General features: G+C 38.0%; 1 protein-coding gene across 1 annotated transcript in view; it reads right to left on the reverse strand.

Moving 5' to 3' along the window:
* syne2b (spectrin repeat containing, nuclear envelope 2b) overlaps positions 1-21,200 on the reverse strand; it is a 111,165-nt gene that overhangs the window by 41,135 nt on the left and 48,830 nt on the right. Inside the window, exons 66-88 of the mRNA XM_084391392.1 lie at positions 20,603-20,758; positions 19,946-20,086; positions 19,195-19,377; positions 18,903-19,040; positions 18,399-18,584; positions 18,040-18,144; positions 17,585-17,737; positions 17,415-17,501; positions 17,181-17,327; positions 13,860-14,045; positions 13,158-13,211; positions 12,838-12,936; positions 10,753-11,181; positions 8,911-9,084; positions 4,484-4,648; positions 4,087-4,206; positions 3,510-3,613; positions 3,284-3,425; positions 2,927-3,040; positions 2,677-2,814; positions 2,372-2,572; positions 1,840-1,941; positions 1,125-1,244 (exon numbers count right to left, since the gene is read on the reverse strand). Coding sequence (XP_084247518.1) covers positions 1,125-1,244; positions 1,840-1,941; positions 2,372-2,572; positions 2,677-2,814; positions 2,927-3,040; positions 3,284-3,425; positions 3,510-3,613; positions 4,087-4,206; positions 4,484-4,648; positions 8,911-9,084; positions 10,753-11,181; positions 12,838-12,936; positions 13,158-13,211; positions 13,860-14,045; positions 17,181-17,327; positions 17,415-17,501; positions 17,585-17,737; positions 18,040-18,144; positions 18,399-18,584; positions 18,903-19,040; positions 19,195-19,377; positions 19,946-20,086; positions 20,603-20,758 — 3,444 coding nt within the window. The remainder of the gene's footprint in view (positions 1-1,124; positions 1,245-1,839; positions 1,942-2,371; positions 2,573-2,676; positions 2,815-2,926; positions 3,041-3,283; positions 3,426-3,509; positions 3,614-4,086; positions 4,207-4,483; positions 4,649-8,910; positions 9,085-10,752; positions 11,182-12,837; positions 12,937-13,157; positions 13,212-13,859; positions 14,046-17,180; positions 17,328-17,414; positions 17,502-17,584; positions 17,738-18,039; positions 18,145-18,398; positions 18,585-18,902; positions 19,041-19,194; positions 19,378-19,945; positions 20,087-20,602; positions 20,759-21,200) is intronic.

The raw sequence follows: 21,200 nt of genomic DNA on the forward strand, positions 1-21,200 counted from the left end.
AGCAGTAATGAGGAGTTTATTGAGGGAAAACTCCTAGTTAATAGTCAATAAGTATTCCCTAATCTAAAGTGTTACCGAAATAATTCTAACATTATAAATGTCACATTATAAGTGTCCTTGCTGAATAAAAGTATTATTGGTAACACTTTATGTCACACGTAGGCTCACTATTGGGCGACGCTGGTCATGTGTGTGATACGTGGTGACGTACAACACAGACGCGCCACGCTTAAACACTACGTGAAAAGACTCGAGGCCCAGAGACAAGGAAATATAAAGTGGAATAAAGTCGTTATTTTTGTTTGTTTTTGCGCACAAAAAGTATTCTCGTCGCTTTATAAACTTAAGATTGAGCCACTAGAGTCACTTGGACTATATTAACGATGTCTTTAATACATTTTCTGGGCCAGCAAGTTATAGTGTCTTAGAGTGAGCCAGCTCTCAGATTTCATCAAAAATATCTTAATTTGTGTTCCGAAGATGAACGAAGGTCTTACGGGGGTTGGAACAACATGAGGGTGAGTAATTACTGACAGAATTTTCATTTTTGGGTGAACTAACCCTTTAATAATTGTAATCACAGTTATAATAACATAATAATGCTTACGTTATGCCTTTAGAAAGTATGATGCATTAAAACTAACAACCAATTTCAGATGTAACAAGGAATGTGTAAATATTGTAATGCATTTTACATTTAGTTACAAGTATTCATGAAAAGATTTAATGTAGTATAAAAAAAAAATTATTAATAATACCTTTATAATCCATTATACATAAAAAGGCTTAAGTAAAGACTTAAGTAAAATAAAAATTTGACTAACCCCAACGTTTTGAACGGTATGTATATTTTGTTACATACAGTGTGAAAAATGTCTATAGGTGGCAAACATTGATTATTGTTTCTGAAAGTATAAATACATTTATAATTCATCGAGAAAAATTAAATGTATTATTAAAAACTACACTTACAGCATTTACTGTACATAACATTATATTTTTACACAGTCATTATATTTTAATTCTACAACAGAATATTTCTGTAAATTCAGATTTTACTACCAGGTACTGAATTTGATTTCAAAAGGCATTTTCTAAATTCTGAATGGTGTGCACACCCATACCTCCAGTGTGCTGATCTGCTGTGTGAGGGATGAAGGCTGAGCTTGACTCTCTGTCTCGTCTCGGACTTCGGCCAGCTCTCTCTCGCTCTGCTCCACTTCCTGTTTCTGCCCAATGACAGCCTTCACATGAAAACACAGGTACAGCAAAGGTCATAATCTCAGACTTCAAGCTCAATGAACACTAATAAGAAGAACATCAATGTTCTAATGCACTCCTGGAATGATGCTTGTCTAATCAAATCAGTGGATCAGAACTAATAAGAAAACTAAAGTGTGTCTGTTTTCAGTGCAATAAACCCTGACTGGCACAATGAGCCTTCAGGGGGAAAATAAAATGCTAGTAAATTGTAGAAACTTCTAAAATGCAGAGAAGTAAAGTCGTTCTGAAGTGAAATGTACAATGAAGACATCAGCATTTTGTCCTGAAGATATGTTGAAAAATGATAGAGACAGACATTTGAGAAGCATTTATGGCTTATCTCATTCAGATGTTCAGCACACTGTTATTAGTAGTGTTTAACAAATCTTCACGTACTCATCCCCAGGTGTCACAGGCAGTGTTATTAGTACTTTTTTATTGCCATTGTTATTTTCTGTTTTAATATTGTTATTGCTGCTACTTGTTGTATGGTGACCTTGAGTGGTTTGAAAGGCGTCTTAAATAAAATGCATTATTTTTTATTTTTTATTATTATTCACAGGTGCTTGTGCTTACCTGCAGCTGTGTGTGAAGATCATGGTGGGTTTCTCCGTTAGTTGTAGGGAGAAGGATTGACGTGTTAGTTAGTACTGAGTCATGCAGGTCTTTCACTCTCTTCTGCAGGGTTTGACACACAAGAAAACATTACATTTAAAAAAAGGCATAAAATAAGAGTAGATTTAAAATACTTCCTTCTATCTCATCTTAAATGCAGAGACAGAAGTATGGGATTAATCACGAGACTCTAAAGACCATTGTTTGACATTATGATAACAGAGGTTTGTGGTGGTTTTTTTTCTTCTTACTTAAAAAAGTGAGTAGTTGTGACAGTTATGAGGGTGAGACATCTGAGGGTTTGGGGTGTAAAAACCTGCTAAAATGTAGCTGCTGACACATAACACTATAAACACATACAGTAAGCATAAATTTTCTGATCTACTTAGTGTAGTCTAGTAACTTAATCTGCAGGATAATTTTCAAGTGCCTGCACATCCATCTCATTAGTTTGTGTCGGTAACAAATACATAGATGCAGACGGAAATCTGACCTGCAGCTGAGTTGAGTGTTTTATTCGCTCCTGTAGCTGCTCCTGTTTTTCGGCCAGAGTCTTTTGAATGTCACATACACGATGCGTCAGCAGGTCAAAACAGGTGGAGGATACCTCTGAACTCGAACCTAACAACTTTATCACCTCTGACCCCTGGGAGGTCAATATAGCACCCAAGGAGCTCAGCTCTGCAGACAAACTCTATGAATCAGAGATGAAATGGGGAGTAAGGGATGAATGAATGGATGTATGAATAAACAGATAAATGGATAAACATATAGACAGACAGACAGGCGGATGGATACCTGTAGCTGCTGCAGCTGGTTTAGTCTGTCAGTGTGTGATGTTGCTGGCTGAAACACGAGAGTGTGTGTGAGAGAGCTGAGAGTGAGATTAACTCCACTCAACACTTCAAACAGACCTTCATCCAGAGACTGATGGTCCTGCACACAAACACACAGACAGATCAATTCAATATGATTCTGTTATCTCTGGGCTGGATTGACTAGGTGTGTATTCTGATGTGTGTATAGGATGTGTGTTTGTTATTGACACCTGCGTAACTGCTGCGTTTTGCAGTTCTTTAAGTTGTGAAATGTTGGATTGAATCTCCTGCAGACAGAGAGAAACAGCAGCTCCACTCCACAAACACACCGATGGAGCAAGGATCTGTTCACACACACAGACACAGACACACACACTAAATTAGATAACATCAATTTTAAGGTTCTCTGATTAAAATAACATATACATTAAAATAACGACACATTAAAATGTAAGCATGAAAACATCAAATAAACATTAGAAAAATAATGAATATAAAACACAAATTACAACCAGCCTACCCAGAATAATCAGAATAATTTAAAACTGAAATATTCATATTTATAGTGAAGTCAGGACTGTTCAGACCTCAGAATGATCCTGATCTTTATCTCCATCTTGTTCGGTCTCTGCTGTCTTGGTCAGTCCTCTGCAGAGGTGTGTCCACTTCCTGTGGACTGCTAATTCTACTTCCTGTCTCTTGTCTTCATTCTCTTTTGCTGCCGAAGGCCTGCAGACGATCAGAGAGCGTCATATGGTTACAAAGCGTAGGCATATATTTGTACAAATAAGTACAGTATGTGTATTTAGATACCCTGTAAATTCGTCTGTGCTCTGGATTTGTGTTCGGGCTCTGCTGCACTGAACTGCAATAGCTTTAGTTAGATCCCTCTGTTCATTCAAACCATGCTCCAATTCCTGAAAAAGAGAGGGAAAAAACACAGTGAGAGATAATGATGGAAGATGGACTGACACAACATGTTATAGTCTTAACATGCACTGATAGGTACGCAATAATGTGTATGAATTGATAGCTTTAATGAATTTACATTGCATCTTTTATTGCAAATTAAATACCTATATATATATATATATATATATATATATACACACACACACACACACACACACACACACACACACACACACATACATATATATATATATATATATATATATATATATATATATATATATATATATATATATACATACATTAACCGGTAATATATTGCTGAAAATAAAATCCTGGTGGTATTTATAGGGTCTTGAAAAAATCTGATCCCATTAGGGTTGTAAAAAATCCTTATACTTGGGCCTAGCGATACTTTAAAAAAAGGTGTGTTAGAAAGGCTAATATTTTAAAGTGTGTGCATGAATGTGTGTGTTACCCTTTGTTGTTGAAGGCTGCTTTGTCTGAACAGTTTCGTTCTGGAGGAACTCAACATCTCTTGCACACTACTGCTGCGAGTCCTCCTGGCCTGTAGGGGGCTCTGACTCTCAACACGCACCTACAGAGAGAGAGTGAGAGAGAGAGAGAAATATAACACCTCAGACAGCCCTATTTTCACAACTCAATCCAGGCACTTTGCAGCCTCTCGCTAGCAACACTTCTGGATTTTTCAGAATCTGCAAATGAGAAAATCGGCTGCAGTTACCATGCTAATGACTTTCTGTCATCACATGCAATCTGTTCATTAAGTTCCTCACAACACCTGGATTACACTGTCCTCAACCTTAAAAAACAGACATTAAAATTCCAGGATGCATTAGTGTACGTGTGTGTACCTGATCTTCGCTCTGTCTGTCTTGAAGCTGTAACTGCACAGTCACCAGTCTGTTCTTCAGCAGCTGGAGTTTGGTGTTGAGCGCTTCAGCCTCGTGTTGCTCCTGTTCTTTCAGTCCACATGCAGGAAGAATGGAGATCCTCTGCTCAATCTCCACCAGAATTGTCTAGATACACAATTACAAATCAGCACACACTCAAACTAAATTCTAAATCACTCTTACACAACTCATAGTGACAACAACAAGTTACAATAATAAACACCCACTGAAGTTGAGGTTCAGAACAGAGAAAATACAATCAATCAAAAGTAATAAACACTAAAGATCAGAGTCCACTTCAGAAAATGAGCTAGCAGGGCTGCGAGGCTGGTGACAGGTGTTTAATGCCCTGTTTTACACAATACTGAGTCTTAGAAAAACAATTATGAACAAAAGTCTCATTAATAATCCAATAGATGAACTTTAGCTTGGGTTTGATCAGAGTTTGTTCACCTGTACATCCTGCAACAAACACTGAGTGCCACTGAGTGAACAATTTGTGATTTCCAGCACAATTTGATGATAATTCCTTGATAATTCTTTATCATACCTTAAAGAGACAGTTCATCAATTCTGTCATAATTTACTCATCCTCATATTGTTCCAAACCTGTATGACTTTTTTCTTCTCAGTGGTCTCAGTGGTCACCAAAATATCTTTTTTTTTGTGTAAGAAAGTTAGTCGTTTTAAACCAGGTGAATAAATGATGACAGAATTTTCCTTTTTGGGTGAATTATCCCTTTAACACCTTCTTCACCAGAACCAAATGTGTACAAATGACACAAAGGCTGGTTGATTCGGCTTTTGGTGTGTTTGAGTGGTAGTTAAAACATTTTACCAGGTCAGTTTCCTGGAACTCAGCTGAATCTCTGAATCTTTGATGAAGGAGTCAGGTTGCACACACAATCACATGCGCACACACACACACTCACGCACACGCACATGCGCACGCACACACACACACACACACACACACACACACACACACACACACACACACACACAGAAGTGAAGGTTACTGTATATCTGGCTCAACCACTTTAAAGTGACGTCACTTTCTAAATATACAGAATAAATGGTGCACATCATCTCCTGTTGCCCGTATTCATTGTGGTATCCAAAGTAAATTTGCATACTCAAAGTCTAGCATGACCACACCTAGTTTTAAAGCAAACGTCATCAGTAATATCAGCTCTAACTGCATTAAAGAGACACATGACCTCATCCAAACAGCACAATGAGACTAAACGTTCAATGCCAAGTTCAACAAATCAGAAGAGCACAAACATCCATATTCCTTTTGGCCTTTAAGACACTGAAAAAGATCAGACAGGCTAAATTATTTCGTTTGAACAGGACATTATGAGGAAGTTGTAAGATAACTTGACTGATAAGACAGATTAATTGCCAGCTATCTCTCTCCTCAAAAAACTTTAATCTGAGTGAAAGTAAACACTCAATAACTGAAGTATCCGCACAGAAGAAAAGATAAGTAAAAATTCATGATGCTTTGACACACTGATGCATCTGAAGTAAAAAGCACAGACATGCTCATGCATGTCATGTGTATAACATGTATATGTGTTTAAAAGAGAATAAAATAGGTCGAGAGAGAGAGAAAGGAAAGAAATAAGCAGGCATTGATATGTATTCACTCCACCCCAAAGGTAAATAACAGACTCATATTTTTTGGTTCACTGAGCCATGTACTGTACTGCCAACTTACTGACTTGCTGTACATTTAGATTTCCAAAGAAACAAACACAAAAATCAGCAGACAACTTCAGTGATTCAGCACTGCGATAAAAGCAAAACAAACTATCCATCAGCAAATAATATAATAAAATATATATTTTTTATTTTGTTACCATGGTAACTGAAGTCATCTAATCTAATCCAATCCAATCTATTCCTGATTGTAATTCAGACAGTCAGTATTTCTGTACACAGCAACTATTATTCAAAACAAACATTCAACTTTCAGTCTAACCAAATTTAAACCAAAAAATACATTTTGACAATCTACAGTTTTAATGTATATCATTGGATCTGGGCTTCGATTACGGTCATCGGCTAACACTTTGATCTCTGGGTAGTAAAAGTGTTCACAGCTGTAAAACACTGCAGTAAAAGACAAGAAAATGAAAGAGAAAGTCACAAAGAAAAGAAGAGAGACTTGATTATATAGGCGAGAACTGAATTCTACAGAAATTGATAATGAAATCTTTTAAAGTTAAAACAAAATGAACAGACAGAAACTTTAGAAGAAGAGACTTTGAAACTGTCAGATTTCTCTATAAATGTACACTGAAAAAAATGATTTGTTGAATTTAATAAAAAAAATTGTATGGTAAGTGGCTGCACACAATTGATTTTAGCTACATTTAAACAAATGCATTACGTTGAACTTAATCAATTTTAGTTCAACTTAATGCATTTGTTTAAATGTAGCTAAAATCAATTGTGTGCAATCACTTACCATAACATTTTTTATTAAATTTAACGAATCATTTTTTTAATGCTCATGGCATGTCCAGAAACAACTTTACATATATACAAATATATCAACATGTTCAATGTGTGACAGATCTCACTTCCTCTCCTGCTGAGTCAGCTTTCACAACAACAGTAGGCAGAGGATATACGTGTGTGTGTGTGTGCGTGTGTGTGCGGAAACTGCCGGACAAAAAAAGTCGCTGTTTGGATTTAAATAGGCAAATGCTTAAGAGTCTATGATTGATTGTTGGGATTATTATGTTTCTAGCATGTTATATGTGTGGCAACAGTTCTTCTAACCCTAACTGAGTGTGTAACTTTTCATTTCTTAAACAACCATGTAGGAAGACACATCATGGCCATATTCCAGGATGACAAAGCCTAGATTCATCAGGCTCAAAGTGTGAAAGAATAGTTGGGAGGGAGCATGAAGAATAATTTTCACACATGAATCGGTAACTTAAATGAATTGAAAGTCTTTGGGTTGTGCTGGAGGAGACTTTACAGAGTGCTTGACTCTTGCTTTGTCAATTCAAGATCTTGAACAAAAATGTATGCAACACGTATTTCCATCAAGAGGTGCATAAATTTTTGTTGCAAATTCATGTGTGAAAATGATTGTTGACATTGTCATCCTGGAATATGGCCATGATGTGTCTTCCTATATTGTTTAAGAAATGAAAAGCTACACACTCCATCAATTAGGATTAAAAGAACTGTTACCAAACATATAACATGCTAGATACATAATAATCACAGCAATAATGATCCAATAGAATCTTAAGCATTTGCCTATTTAAATCCAAACAGCGAGGTTTTTTGGGGGCGGGTAGTGTACATACAGTACAGGCCAAAAGTTTGGAAACATAACTATTTTTAATGTTTTTGAAAGAAGTTTCTTCTGCTCATGAAGCCTGCATTTATTTGATCAAAAATACAGAATTTTTTTTTATATTGTGATATATTATTACAATTTAAAATAATTGGTTTTCAATTTATTATGCTTTAAATTATCATTTATTTCTGTGATGCAAAGCTGAATTTTCAGCATCATTATTCCAGTCTTCAGTGTCACATGTGACATCCAGTCTATCACATGATCCTTTAGAAATCATTCTAATATTCAGATTTATTATGAGTGTTGGAAACAGTTCTGCTGCCTAATATATTTGATGAATAAAAGGTTAAAAAGAACTGCATTTTTTCAAAATAAAAAAAAATATTTTCTAATAATATAAATCTTCTTTACTATCACTTTTGATCAATTTAACACATCCTTGCTGAATAAAAGTATTGATTTATTTCAAAAAAAGAAAGAAAAAAATTACTGACCAGTAGTGTATATTGTTGTTACAAAAGATTTCTATTTTTAAAACATTTGCTTTTTTTATTCATGAAAGTATCCTAAAAAAGTATCACAGGTTATGAAAAAATATTAAACAGCAGAACTGTTTCCAACTTTGATAATGAATCGTCATATTAGAACGATTTCTAAAGGATCATGTGATAGACTGGAGTAATGATCCTGAAAATTCAGCTTTGCATCACAGAAATAAATGATAATTTAAGTATAATAAATTGAAAACCAATTATTTTAAATTGTAATAATATATCACAATATATATATATAAAAAAAAAAAATCTGTATTTTTGATCAAATAAATGCAGGCTTGATGAGCAGAAGAAACTTCTTTCAAAAACATTAAAAATAGTAATGTTTCCAAACTTTTGGCCTGTACTGTATATATAAAAAAAATTATAACTACTACAGACCCCACATAACAGAAAATTAAATAAATAAATTATATACAAATAAATAGTCAAATATATTTTATATATATTAGTCATGTGCAGAGATAAATCATATATAAATGGCATGTGTGTGAGATTACCTGGCAGGTGTGAAGTTGTTGCTCAATGCCGTGCTGCATGTCTGCGTCCTGAGCTTGCCGTCTCGACCCCTCCAGACTGACCTGTGCTCTCTCCAAACACTCCTCCAGCTGCTCGGCCCTCTCACGACAGGCATGGAGCAGCCCGTCACCGGACAGACATCCAGCAGAGTCCGCCTGGACAATCATACACAACAGCAGCAGCTCAGAGACCAAAGAGAATCACGAGGCAGGGGAAGGAGAATAGAGCAAAGGTAAAGACAGGTGTACTGAGAGAGAGAAAGAGAAAGAGAGAGAGAGAGACCTGCACGCACACCTGCTCTGGCTGACTGCAGGAGAAACACTGAGTTCACAGCAAAACAAACACTGGGTGTGTCCATTGACACAAACACAAACTTTAACACTCTCACACACTGCTTTCTTTCTCTCTCAGTTTCTGTGTTTGTGTTTCTCTGCCCCCCGGTGCAGCCTTTCTCTCAGTAAACTGTCTCAGCTTTCATTTTACAGGTGGCTTCTCTCTCTCTCTGTCTATCTGTCCCTGGTTTACTCCACCCACCTGCGGCTACAACTACTTCCTGGAATGTCGTCACTTTCGAGGGCAGCTTGTGTGACCAAAAACACACTCACACACATATAAAGGAGGAACTATACTTTTGCCTTGCACTGACTCAACTGACCTAGATTACTTTTCATCCTTTATTCTATTCCATTACACTAGTATTTCTTTCATTTCTTTCTAACTTTATAGAACAAAAAAAAAAAAAAACACAGCTTTTGTCCCTTCTCAGATGTCACAGAGTATCTTGTTTAACATATTGGTATCTCTGCAATTCATAGAATTGACTGTTTTCTTCCATATATCAGAAATATAGCCACATATTCAGGAGTGGGGGGCACCTAGTGTAAAATTTAAGAATCAGGCTCAGAAAAACTTATATTGGTGGACTGCAAATCTGAATATTGGGGGGAACGTGTCCCCCTCAATGTATTTGGTGGTTATGGGTCAAGTAATATATTTAAAACTTTTTTTGTACTATGAAAACATACTTTCATAACAAAACTAAACAAATCTTTCCCAGTCCACAAAAAAGTTTTATTTCAACTAAGCTGCAAGATGACTTTTTGAGGACAGACTAAACTCTTAGCCTGCTAAACAACGGCTATTCTGTGTTAAGAAATGGTGAGCTATTGAGGAAGTAGACTTCCTGCAGTAAATGCCAGAAAAAAACGAATAATGACGTTTATTTTTAACTTTAGCTCATTTCATGTGCAAGGAGGGCTTTTACAAAGATGTCTTGAAGGCAAAAAATGGCCTTTTCAATTCTAAGGGGAAGAGAGAGAGAGAGAGGAAAATGATCATAAAGAAACTAAATTATGACTTTTTGATTAAAAAAACACATAGCTGAAAAATGTGATATGACCTTTAATTAAAAAAATAAAATAAAATTTGCACATGACTGGATTCCTGACTTTCTGCAGTTTGTTTTACACACGGTAATAAAAGTAATACAAAATATGAATAAAATAATGTGTTGAGGTGTTAATTATTAATAATCAACAATTAATGATTAAAAAAGGATTCTTTTTTTAAGGAATCACCTAGTTGCAAAGGTAAATTCCCGTCACTGAATCAAATGCTTGACATTTCAGACTGCAAGAATAGCACTGAATTAGCTATTTTAGTTGCAAGAGTGTGTGCAAACTCTTTGTGTGAGCAAAGAGAAATATGCAGATAAAGTGCAGCACACACCATTTAAAGTCAGGCGGTGAGTGAGTTGATGAACACAGGGTCTGTGTCAAGTTTGAGTCAGTGGGGTGAGATTCACCATCAGCATCTGTGCTTACCAAAGATGTGCTCTCAGCCAACAGCTCTGTCTTCTCCAGGTGGGGTTTGACTGCGATCGGTGTGTGTGTGTCGTGTGTGCTTCTGCTGTCTAACCTATGGTCTGCATTGGACGGAGTGCGTGTACAGTGCTCTGGTGTTTTGGCTGAGAGTGTATTTGCTGAGCCCAGGCTCTGAAGTACATAGGGGATCTCATCTAAATGGGTCTGTTGACTGGATGTGGAATGCGTTTCTGAGAATCCCACTAGTTTTTCTAAGGCCCCGCCCACCTCTTCACCAGAGGTCATGACATTAGGTGAGGTCAACATGACCTCTGTTTCTGTGGGAGGGGCTTGTGACTCTGGATGTTTGTGTGTGTTTTCTGGGAGGGTCATGAGTGTGTGTGTGTCACTGGTGTGTGGCGTCTGTTCCCCCCTCCATGCACCCTGCTCCTGACACAGACAGAGAAAGAGAGAGACGAGCGAGTGTGAATTTTTTGTTGGAATTTATTATTTTTTAAAGAAGCATGACAGTGATCGCACAGGAGGTATGAGAGGGAGAGATCAGGAAAGCATGCACAGGTGTGTATAAGATAAAATAGTAAACATAAATAACATATAGCCTACCATTTCCCGCTTCTTGAGCAGGAAAAAGCTTACTTTTAGAGAATGTGTCATGTAAACAACAATCGCTCGTGAAAGACAATAAATTATTCTTAATACACATGCACTTAGACAGCTGTGCAGAGTGAGCAGTCATTGGCTAGCTATTTTTAAATGTTCACATACACTTATTTCACTCAGTCATACACTTGTTTCAAACAATCTTTTCACAGTAGCCATCTTATCTTACAATTGGAAGAAAAAAAGAAAAAAAAAAGAAAAAAAACCCACACTGCTATAAAAAACAAAACAACAAAACACCAACAACATGCCTGATAAAAGATTTTAGGATCTTTTTGGTATTATAGCATTGTATTTAGTAGTTAAAAATCAAGGACAAGATACCATGCAATGAAAAAATACACATTTTCTCCCTGCTTGAAAAAAGTCTAAAACTAAAATGTGGAAAATAGTAATTATGAAAAGGTAATGAAAAGTAGATGTGTCCAAATTTTTGACTGGTATTGTATAATGATATTTGTAAATAAAATAATTTATATCTGATGGAAACTGGCTGGAGTAATTGCTGCATATCAAAACTAGTGGTTATAAAGTGTTAAGGTACTGTCATATTTACCATTAACCTGCACAATTTTGTGGGTGAAATTTCAATTGGAATCGGCGCAATGAAGAATATTGCCTGATGAACACGAATTTCACATTGGGCTCAGATTTAGTTAACTTTGACAATTTGCGGCACCGACCAATTATAGCAAGCCTCCTGGTTTGGCAGTGACATATGTGTGGGCGGGCATTTGTAACATAGCAAAAAGATCAAAAATGGACCAGGCCCTCATTCTGGCAGTGCCCACTCAAACATAACACTACACTGAGAGTTGGTTTGTTTGCTAGCAGTAAAATACATAGTATTTTGTGGTATTTCTTTTGCCTGCAAAATTTAGTTGAGTAACGGTAAATGCGACCGCACCTTTATAGTGTAGTTGATTATAAGATCCAGTTTTATTGCGCCACACACCGCACACGTCCAGTGCAAACACAGCGTGACATGTAAACATTGATATTATGGAAAAAGACAAAAGTTCAAAATGCTCTTTGGTATTAGAATGTCCTGACAGAATTAGACGACATCATAAAAGTTTGGGACAAAATCACAAACTCCACAGGAAGTTGCTTTAAGCCCTTTTATACATTCCTTTGTTTGATTTATATAAAACCATTTAGCTTAATTCTACCCTCGTTTTTGTTCTCAGTTCTGAACTATTTGAAGATATTCTTTCCTCAGAAGTCCTTATTTTTACACATCTGCCATGTAAATGCATTGAAAGAGAGTTCTAGCACTAGAAACATCTACATCTAGGGGTTCTAGAGGTGCAGTTAAGACATGGAGGTTCTGTAAGCAAAGAACTACAACTAGGAGACCAAACACCTCTGCTGGCCTCTGGAAGGGGATGTGGAGATCTCTGTAACAGAGGAGGTATTGGTTACCATGTCCGCAGGGAGAGACTGGCTTTCCACTGTGGCGTCCGCTTCAGATAAAGCTTCTGACACACCTGTTCCCGAGGCCACAGATGTAGCTACTTCTACCTGCAAATGCAGGAAAAAAGAGGTTACATATTTTTATATCTGGCCACAGTCTGGACTTTCCAAAAGACTACGAAATAGTTTTCGAGAGTGGCCACTTTTCTTTCTTAATTATGCACAGCAGCAATGCTTTTACTGGTTATTGCTCTGAATGTACCACACACACACAGGCATTTATGTGATCAAATTAAGGACTGTCATTACTGGAGAGGGTCTAGCGTTACCTTAGAGTCTGTTGCTTCTGCTTGCTTTGTAGAAGAAACATCATCTGCAGAGTCCTGTACAAAAAAAGCACATTCATTAATGTCAACCACACAATTAGTAACCCAAATCAGAATTAAGTCTAAATAAAGTTCAGTAAAGCAGCACAATATGCTGTGCCTATCATACACCACATCAATTATTTGTTACTTTTTTCTAATACAGATTTTAGCTTAATCTCTGCAAGTCTGCATAAGTCTTTTTAAAGAAATATAAATTAGATTTGCATAATGTTCAAAATGATTCATCATATGTTACATGTGCAAACGGAGATCACAGCACTTGTGATTCTCAAGTACAGGGAGCATCTGAAAGATGAATAAATACAGACTCAGTGAAAGAATGATGAAGTCCTACTGCCCCCTACAGGACGAGGGATAACATGCACATCTTCATTCAATCAAGTAGTGCGGAAACTGCACTGTTCAGAAGAATAACATCGAAATAATCTTTATATTGAACTTCAAACTAAATTGAAAGGAAGAACAAAACTGAAAAGTGATAAAGGAGAATCTGGAAGTGGAAGAAACAAGGACTTGGTGAAGATGAAATAACCAGGAAACAGAATTAACAGGTTTTGATGGAACGGGGAAAACGTTACAGAAGAAAGCAAAGGAAACATTAGGAGTTGTTGAAGGATGAAGTCTCTGATTCCTCTGCATTACCTCCATGGTCACGCAGAAGTAAGCCTCAGAATTCAGAGAGGCAGGCGACCTTCGTCTTGCCTCGTCATCCTCATTTTCTATGTGAACTTCACATTCTTCTTTGTTTTCATCAGAAGCATCATCTTCCCCCTCTTCTACATCCTCAAAGAGCTCCTCCTCCTCCTCCTCCTCTTCCTCAGACTCCTGCTGTCCCATCACATCAGCCACACACACACACATGCACAGCAGCAGCCACGAACAAAACCAAGCAACCACAAAAGACACATTAACTGGGGTGATGGAGATGATTTCACAGATAGACAGACAGTTATTAAAACAGGTCATGTGCTGCACTTGATGTTATTAACCCTAACAATTATGAAAATAAGAATTTTAGCTGCACATTGTAAAATATTTAATTAACTGCTGACCCAGAGCAAAGTAGAACAGTGAAATATGGAAAAACTTACCAAGAAAGTATACTAACTTGGGGTTGAAAATAATTTTGGGTTAATAACGTCAAATACGAGAAGCCATTAGAACTCAAGCTCTTGCATTTGACAGCATTAAAAGCTCTGCACTTTAGTACTTGTTTGAGAATATGAAGCATTATGGACAGACGCTGTCCTCTTTAAAAGCATACACAAGGTCTGAGCTTTACTTTTTATCTGAAATATTGCCAGGTACATTTTGACCTGAGAGCTTACGTCTGTATTTATAGATCTGGAAATGAACATTAAATTAAAAAGAGATAAATAATAATTAGTGCTACACCATGTCTACACCAGTTGATGTACTTCAAGCGCTCGCGCTACTTCTGACACGAAGAACAAATGGATTTGCAAGGGTAGCTTTGTGTAGACAGCCTCAAGCTGTTGACAACAGTCACGTCTGGTGCAGACACGGTGTTATGGATTCTTGAGGAAGATCAATGAACAGACACAATAATGCATTTCTAGTAAAAACAACGTTTTGCGTATATGGTAAATTATACTTTAAAGTCCCCCTGTGGTGAAAATCATGTTTTTAATGTTGTCTATATGTCCGTGTGGTGTTTTTGATATGCTTTAAGAGAAACCATGTACAAACACCATTGCTGAGTATTTTCTCCTTAAAACTGCAGTCTCAAAAATGCATTTTGAAATCGCTGGTGTTTCTGACATTACAAACTACCTTGCAACCAATCAGGTCAACAAGTGGATCTCTGAGCTGGTGTGAGTGAGTGAAGGCGGGGCTAATTTGTATATTCATAGAACCATGTATACTAAATGAGGTATTTTAAAGGGGTCATCGGATGCCCCTTTTCCACAAGTTGGTATGATTCTTTAGGATCTTCATGTAAAGTTTGTAACATACTTTGGTTCAAATTCCTCAATGGTTGTGTAAAACAACACCCTTTCTAGAGTTCTCAATGGGTCGGGTTGGCCCGACAAACCCGACGGGACCCGCGAGTTCGGGCCGGGTTCGGGTCGAAAATATAATCAAATGACTCGGGTCGGGTCGGACCTCGGGCTTAATCTTTTCCGCTCAGTGAAAAAAAAGAAAAAAACACATTTATTAATCATCGCTGCTGTTCACCGTAAAGAAAGTCTGGCTGCTGGGTGCAACGTGCAACGTGCATCATGGAGAGGGGCGGGGGCAGACCTGACGCCGCTGCGTGCACACCTTTAGCCTGGAGAAGAAGATGGAGTTGGTGAAAAGTAAACTTGCCGCAGGTGAATTCACCGTCGCTACTACAGCCTATTTATATATTTAAAGTTTACTGTTTCAGTTGTTTATATTGTTTGTATTGTTAAAAGGTGTGAACATTAAAGGAGAACTTGGTAACTTTTTTAACGTAATAAAACTGTCTAGAAATCATTTGGATGGTTAAACAACCTGTTCTGGTGATACTGGTGACTTTCCGCGCTCCCCCCAGCGTTCCCAGGCGGAAAACCAACCTTGCAACTTGGAGACTACCGTCCCGGCAAGATAGAAATTGGAAGTCTCGTGAGAAGCGAGAACGAGAATGAGAACGAGCGTGAAACACAAATTGCTTTACGGCAATTCGACATAAACAAACACGCATGTATGATGTATTACCAGATTACCCACCTCTGTATCCACACGATACAGTTGGCTTGCTCCGATCAAAACAAACGAACATGAGCAGCGGTAGAGAGGGGGAGGAGGCCGCCGCAAGTGAGTTTTTTACGACCGTGTTGTGAAATATACGCCCCACCACAGCTGTAGGGGGAGCTCGTGGGGAAAACATGCGACAACAAAAGAGAAAATCAGCGAAGAAGTGAGTAGAGTTCGCTAGAGTTACCGAGTTCTCCTTTAAAGTTTGATTTGAATTCCCGTCTGCTGGTCATGATAATACGTGTATGAGAAAAAAAAAATCCGACACGGCATCGGGCCGTGGGCCGGGTTCGGACAGATAATTCATGTTGATGTTTCGGGTTACATCGAGTCCGGGCTTTATAAGCCACGGGCCGGGTCGGGTCGGGTTGTAATTGTCAGGCCCGTTGAGAACTCTAACCCTTTTTACCTCCTCAAAAACAGCTCTGTTCACAGCGACCCATTTCGGTGCATGTCTCTTTAAATGATAATGAGCAACTGCTCACCCCACCCCTCTCTTCCATGGGGTGTGTGTCGACACAAGACACATAAAGTGCTGCCTTGACGAACAGCATACAAATGGCTGAGGGCGGAAATATGCTAATACGGTCCGTCAGTGGTTGTGGGCGGAGCATGAGCAATATGACATCATATTGCTCAGAAAATCCAAACGGCTTGATTATTGAGAGTGTTTAGGCTTTTTGAGGATAAAAAAAAGGAGTGAATGGATTTTTTTCATTGTATGGTGGTTGTGTCCACACACTGCAAAGACACATTTATATGCAAACACCATATAAATGTGAATTTTGCATCCGATGACCATTTTGGTGATCAAAGTTGAGTTTTAAGGGATACAATTATTGACTACAGGGGGACTTTAATATAAGCAATATAAAATGGATATGCCCATTTCTGGATGATGATTTTGTGTCCTTTATATTTATGTTTAGTAAACTGTTTTATAAAAGCAATAATTACCTCTGCATGTTCTGGTGAACAAAGCCTTTTATCCATGACTATATTTAGTAATAATACTTTATTGATTAATTATGACACCTGCATATCTTTCTGACTATAGCTGCATTCGAAATTGCATACTTCCCTACTATATAACAGTAAAAACAGAATGAGTAGTATGTCCGAATTCAGTGTATTCATAAAACAGTAGGCGAAAAGTACCCGGATGACCTACAACTTCCCGGGCGATTTCAAAAAGGGGGCATTCAATGTGTTCTCTCATACCTGTGTTTCTGTGGGTGTGTGGCTGCTCTTCTCAGAGATCCAGGTGAGTCTCTGCTCCGGTGTGGATTGCTCCACCGTCATCAGCGCTGCTCCTGATTTTCTCAACACATCCTCCTCAACATGCGCAATCTGAATCTGACCGCTCTCCTGCACACACACACATAACATATATATATTTTAATATTTAATCTTTGCGTTTGCAGCATTAGATTTGAACATAATATTTTGTCTAACCTGTGTCTCTTCCTCAGTGATAGTGGGCGGAACACTTAGGGCCGGGGCAGGAATATCCTGCACCTCAACTGAGTATTCTAGAGCCAGCTGAGAGGAGATGAACACAACACTGAGCACTGCGTGAACTGTGTGTTTGCCTGTGTGTATGCGTTTGTGTATATGTGCTCTACCTGCTCTAGTTCCAGCAGCTGTTTCTGTAGTAATTCTGCTTTTTTGAACACCAGGAGTGTGTTTTCAGCTTTGTCAGGAAGACACAGACCATCCTTACAGTTCTGGATCTCAGCTACTGTCCTTTTCATCAGGTCAATCCTGTCTTCTGTTGCCTGCAAATACGCACAAAACACCCACAGGAATCAGGTGTTTGACAGTAACTACATAACGTCTCCCTATTGACTGTGTATGGTCTCGGTGTATGCTACTTTAGGACCCATGTTTGGGGTTTCTCCGAGCCTTGCATACGTAGGAAGAATGACGGAGGCGAATATATGCTGCACCATTCTGTTCTGCTTTGTGCTTTTCTTTAAACAAAATACAATCGGTTACGGTAACCTGTGTCATGTGGATCATTTACAATGCACACTAGAGGTTACAACTGGTCAAATGTTTAAGTACAAAATTATTTTACCTTAAGATTGTCTTGGCTGATGGCTTCCTTTGTAGTCAGAGTAGATTTAATTGTGGCTACATCTTTCTCCATGACCTTCACCTCTGTCTCAATGGCGTCCACTTCCTTAAAAACACACACCACACACATAAACAGATGTTTCATAAAAAACACCTTCTATAGATTAGACAGCTGTGCATTTTTTCAACAATAAGCTATAATTTGGGGACAAAATTATCCTCAAAAGTGAGTTAAATGTGAAAAAAAATCCCTCTCTGGGAACAAATTGACAACCTCATTTAGAAAATTATTCATAAATTAAGTAATTAAATGTAAAATTATATATATATATATAGTTTTGTAAAAATCTGTGTGCTCACTGCTGCTGCATGCTCCAGCTGAGAGAGGGGTCCCAGAAGGCTGTGCTGCATGTCTGCCACACGTCGATCAGCGTTTGAGAGCTGCTCCTCTAATGGACTGACATCAAACACACTTCCCATCTCTGTCAGCACACTGCTGAAACCCTGTAGAGTCCGTCTCATCTGAGCGGAATCATCCAGCACCATCTGAAACACACACACACACACACACACACACACACACACACACACACACACACACACACACACACACACACACACACACACACACACACACACACACACACACACACACACACACACACACACACACACACACACACACATATACATTATTATTAGACATGAAAATGATACAATAGGGCCTTTAGCCTAATACATTATATAACCGAATACGTGTAGGTTCAAACCCCACAATGGGATGATGCAGTTTTCTTCCAGGAGGACTTTTCCTGTAATAAGTAACTGTCAGCTAAATGATAATGATGTTTCTGAGAATAATACCTGCAGTGCGTTTACATGACTGTCGAGGCATCTGGCAGTGGTGTACGTGCAGGGTGTCGTAAGCCAGGACTGAGCCTCTGAGATCCAGCTCTGTGACCCCTTCACCATCTCCTCATGCTCCTGCAGCCAATCACGGACCTACACAGAGACCGTGTAGATAACACACTTTAGGTGACATGATGCAACTGAAGTCAGTTATTTTTCACTAAAACTCTGTTTTCCTTCCATCTCAATCTATCATGTTAAACTTCTTAGCAAATTTTTTGGTTAAATGCGAGTCTATTCAGGTGACCTTGCTGAGGAAGGTGGTTCTCTGTTCAGCCTGTTTGGTGAGGCGCGTGTGGGTCTGCTGAGTGTTGGCCAGGTTGTCCAGAATCAGACGGGTCTCGTCCGGATGCATTTCACTCACGTCCTGTAGCTCCACCTCCACTGCCGCCAGACGAGTGTGTAAATTATCCAGCTCGTCCCAGACTCGCTGCGAGGGAACAATATAGAAAAAAAACACATTAAATCTTCCATAGGTTATTTAATCTGTTTCTAGACTTCACGGTAAAGAAATAATTTAAATGATTTAAAACACTGTTTCCCAGAACTTGTACCTATAGGCCATAAGCAAATGCAGGTGCGTTTTGAGCTTTCAGACTGACAATCAAATGACAAACATATCAGTACAGTATGGAAAAATAAAGTGATTTATGGGCTATTATATTGTGCATTTCATTTAATCACTTAAATCAATTTAATAAATCTTTAATACATTTTAAAATTTATACCAGGGAGCGTGCATCAACTGTTTTTGAAAAATATACTTTTCCAAACTATGTGTAAAGTACTTCACCTAGTTACTGTGTATTTCTTCATAAATTGGTTTATAGTGCATCTTTATAAATGCTAATCCAGCACATATTTGCACCGAAACCGTACATGAAGCGTTACATCTGCTACACTTTAATCTGTCACATGGGCTCTAATATGAATATATGCTTACAATACAAAATTTGTGAAACAGGTTTTAGACTAAGTACACTAAACTAATTTCTGACCTTTTGTGTGCTCTCAGCTTCATTGAAGTTCTGGCTCTTCTGCTCTAACCAGCTCTGAACTGATCCCAGACCTGCTTTAATCTCTGAGATTTTAGCACCCAGCCTGTGAAGTGGGCCACTTTTCTCCACGGCTGTCTTCACCTGTGAGCGAGACAGATGGACAATGAAATGGACATAAAAACAAACACGTCAATTGAAACAAACAAATTGACTATATTCACTTTTAAAAATCATTAAACACATGGACACAATAAGTGTCTATGAGACAAAACTCTAGTAACAGGAGTATGTGTCAGTGTCTGTGTGTGTGTGTTTGAATGTGTATATGGATGATGCAACACCTCTTACACCTGTGAATGTGTGCAGATTATGTGTCTCTGATGCAGGAATCTAACTCTTACAGACTGAGAAGTTCTCCTCGATTAATTCATTAAAGATGAGATGAAACTGCAGCAAGTGTGATGTTTACAGGGTGTGTGTGAAGCACATTTAGTTGTATGAGTTCAGTACTTTTCGAACAACAATATTAATTTAAGAAAAAAAAAAAAATTCTCATACAGTATAAAGGAAGAGTTTTCAACCAAAAAATGTTTTGATGAATGTAAAATCTGGGTCCTGAAACATAAGTTGGGAACCACTTTAAAGAATGCATCAAACCTGCTCCTCCACTTCCTGTAATGACTGTGAGACTTCCTGTAACAGTCCCTCTATCTCTTCGGGAATCGGTGTGTTTTTGTCAGAGTACATCATTTTCAAGCTTTCTGAAATACGCTGCAGAACGGCCTTTTGGGTACACAGCTGTGAGTGAACCTCCTGTTGAGCGAAAAGGGACATTACTCATCAATTAGGTAACATTAGTATTGAGTACATATATGTTCTGCACAAATAATCATTTTTCCATTTTGTCCATTTCGTTTAGAAAATACTTCTCGGTAAAAGAGTTTTTTTCCAAACCAGAGCTCATCGTAAACAAGAATGGAAAAAGTGACACACGTAACACAGGCATTCACTGAGGGCAGAACTGACTCGGCAAAGTGACTATAAAACATCTGAAACTTAAGGTTGTTCCTATGGTGAAAATATAATTATATTCATTATGATATAAAAAGTTTTAAAGGCCACTGCCAAGTTCTTAGAAATGTTATTTTAGACTACCTGAACTAACCTTGTCATATCATACAATTAATTTACTTTTAATTGGGACAACAAAATGGCTTCATGCTTATACACCAGACAAATTGACTGTTTAAAAAAG

Source organism: Rutilus rutilus (assembly GCF_951802725.1).
Source record: "Rutilus rutilus genome assembly, chromosome: 20".
NCBI lineage: Eukaryota > Metazoa > Chordata > Actinopteri > Cypriniformes > Leuciscidae > Rutilus > Rutilus rutilus.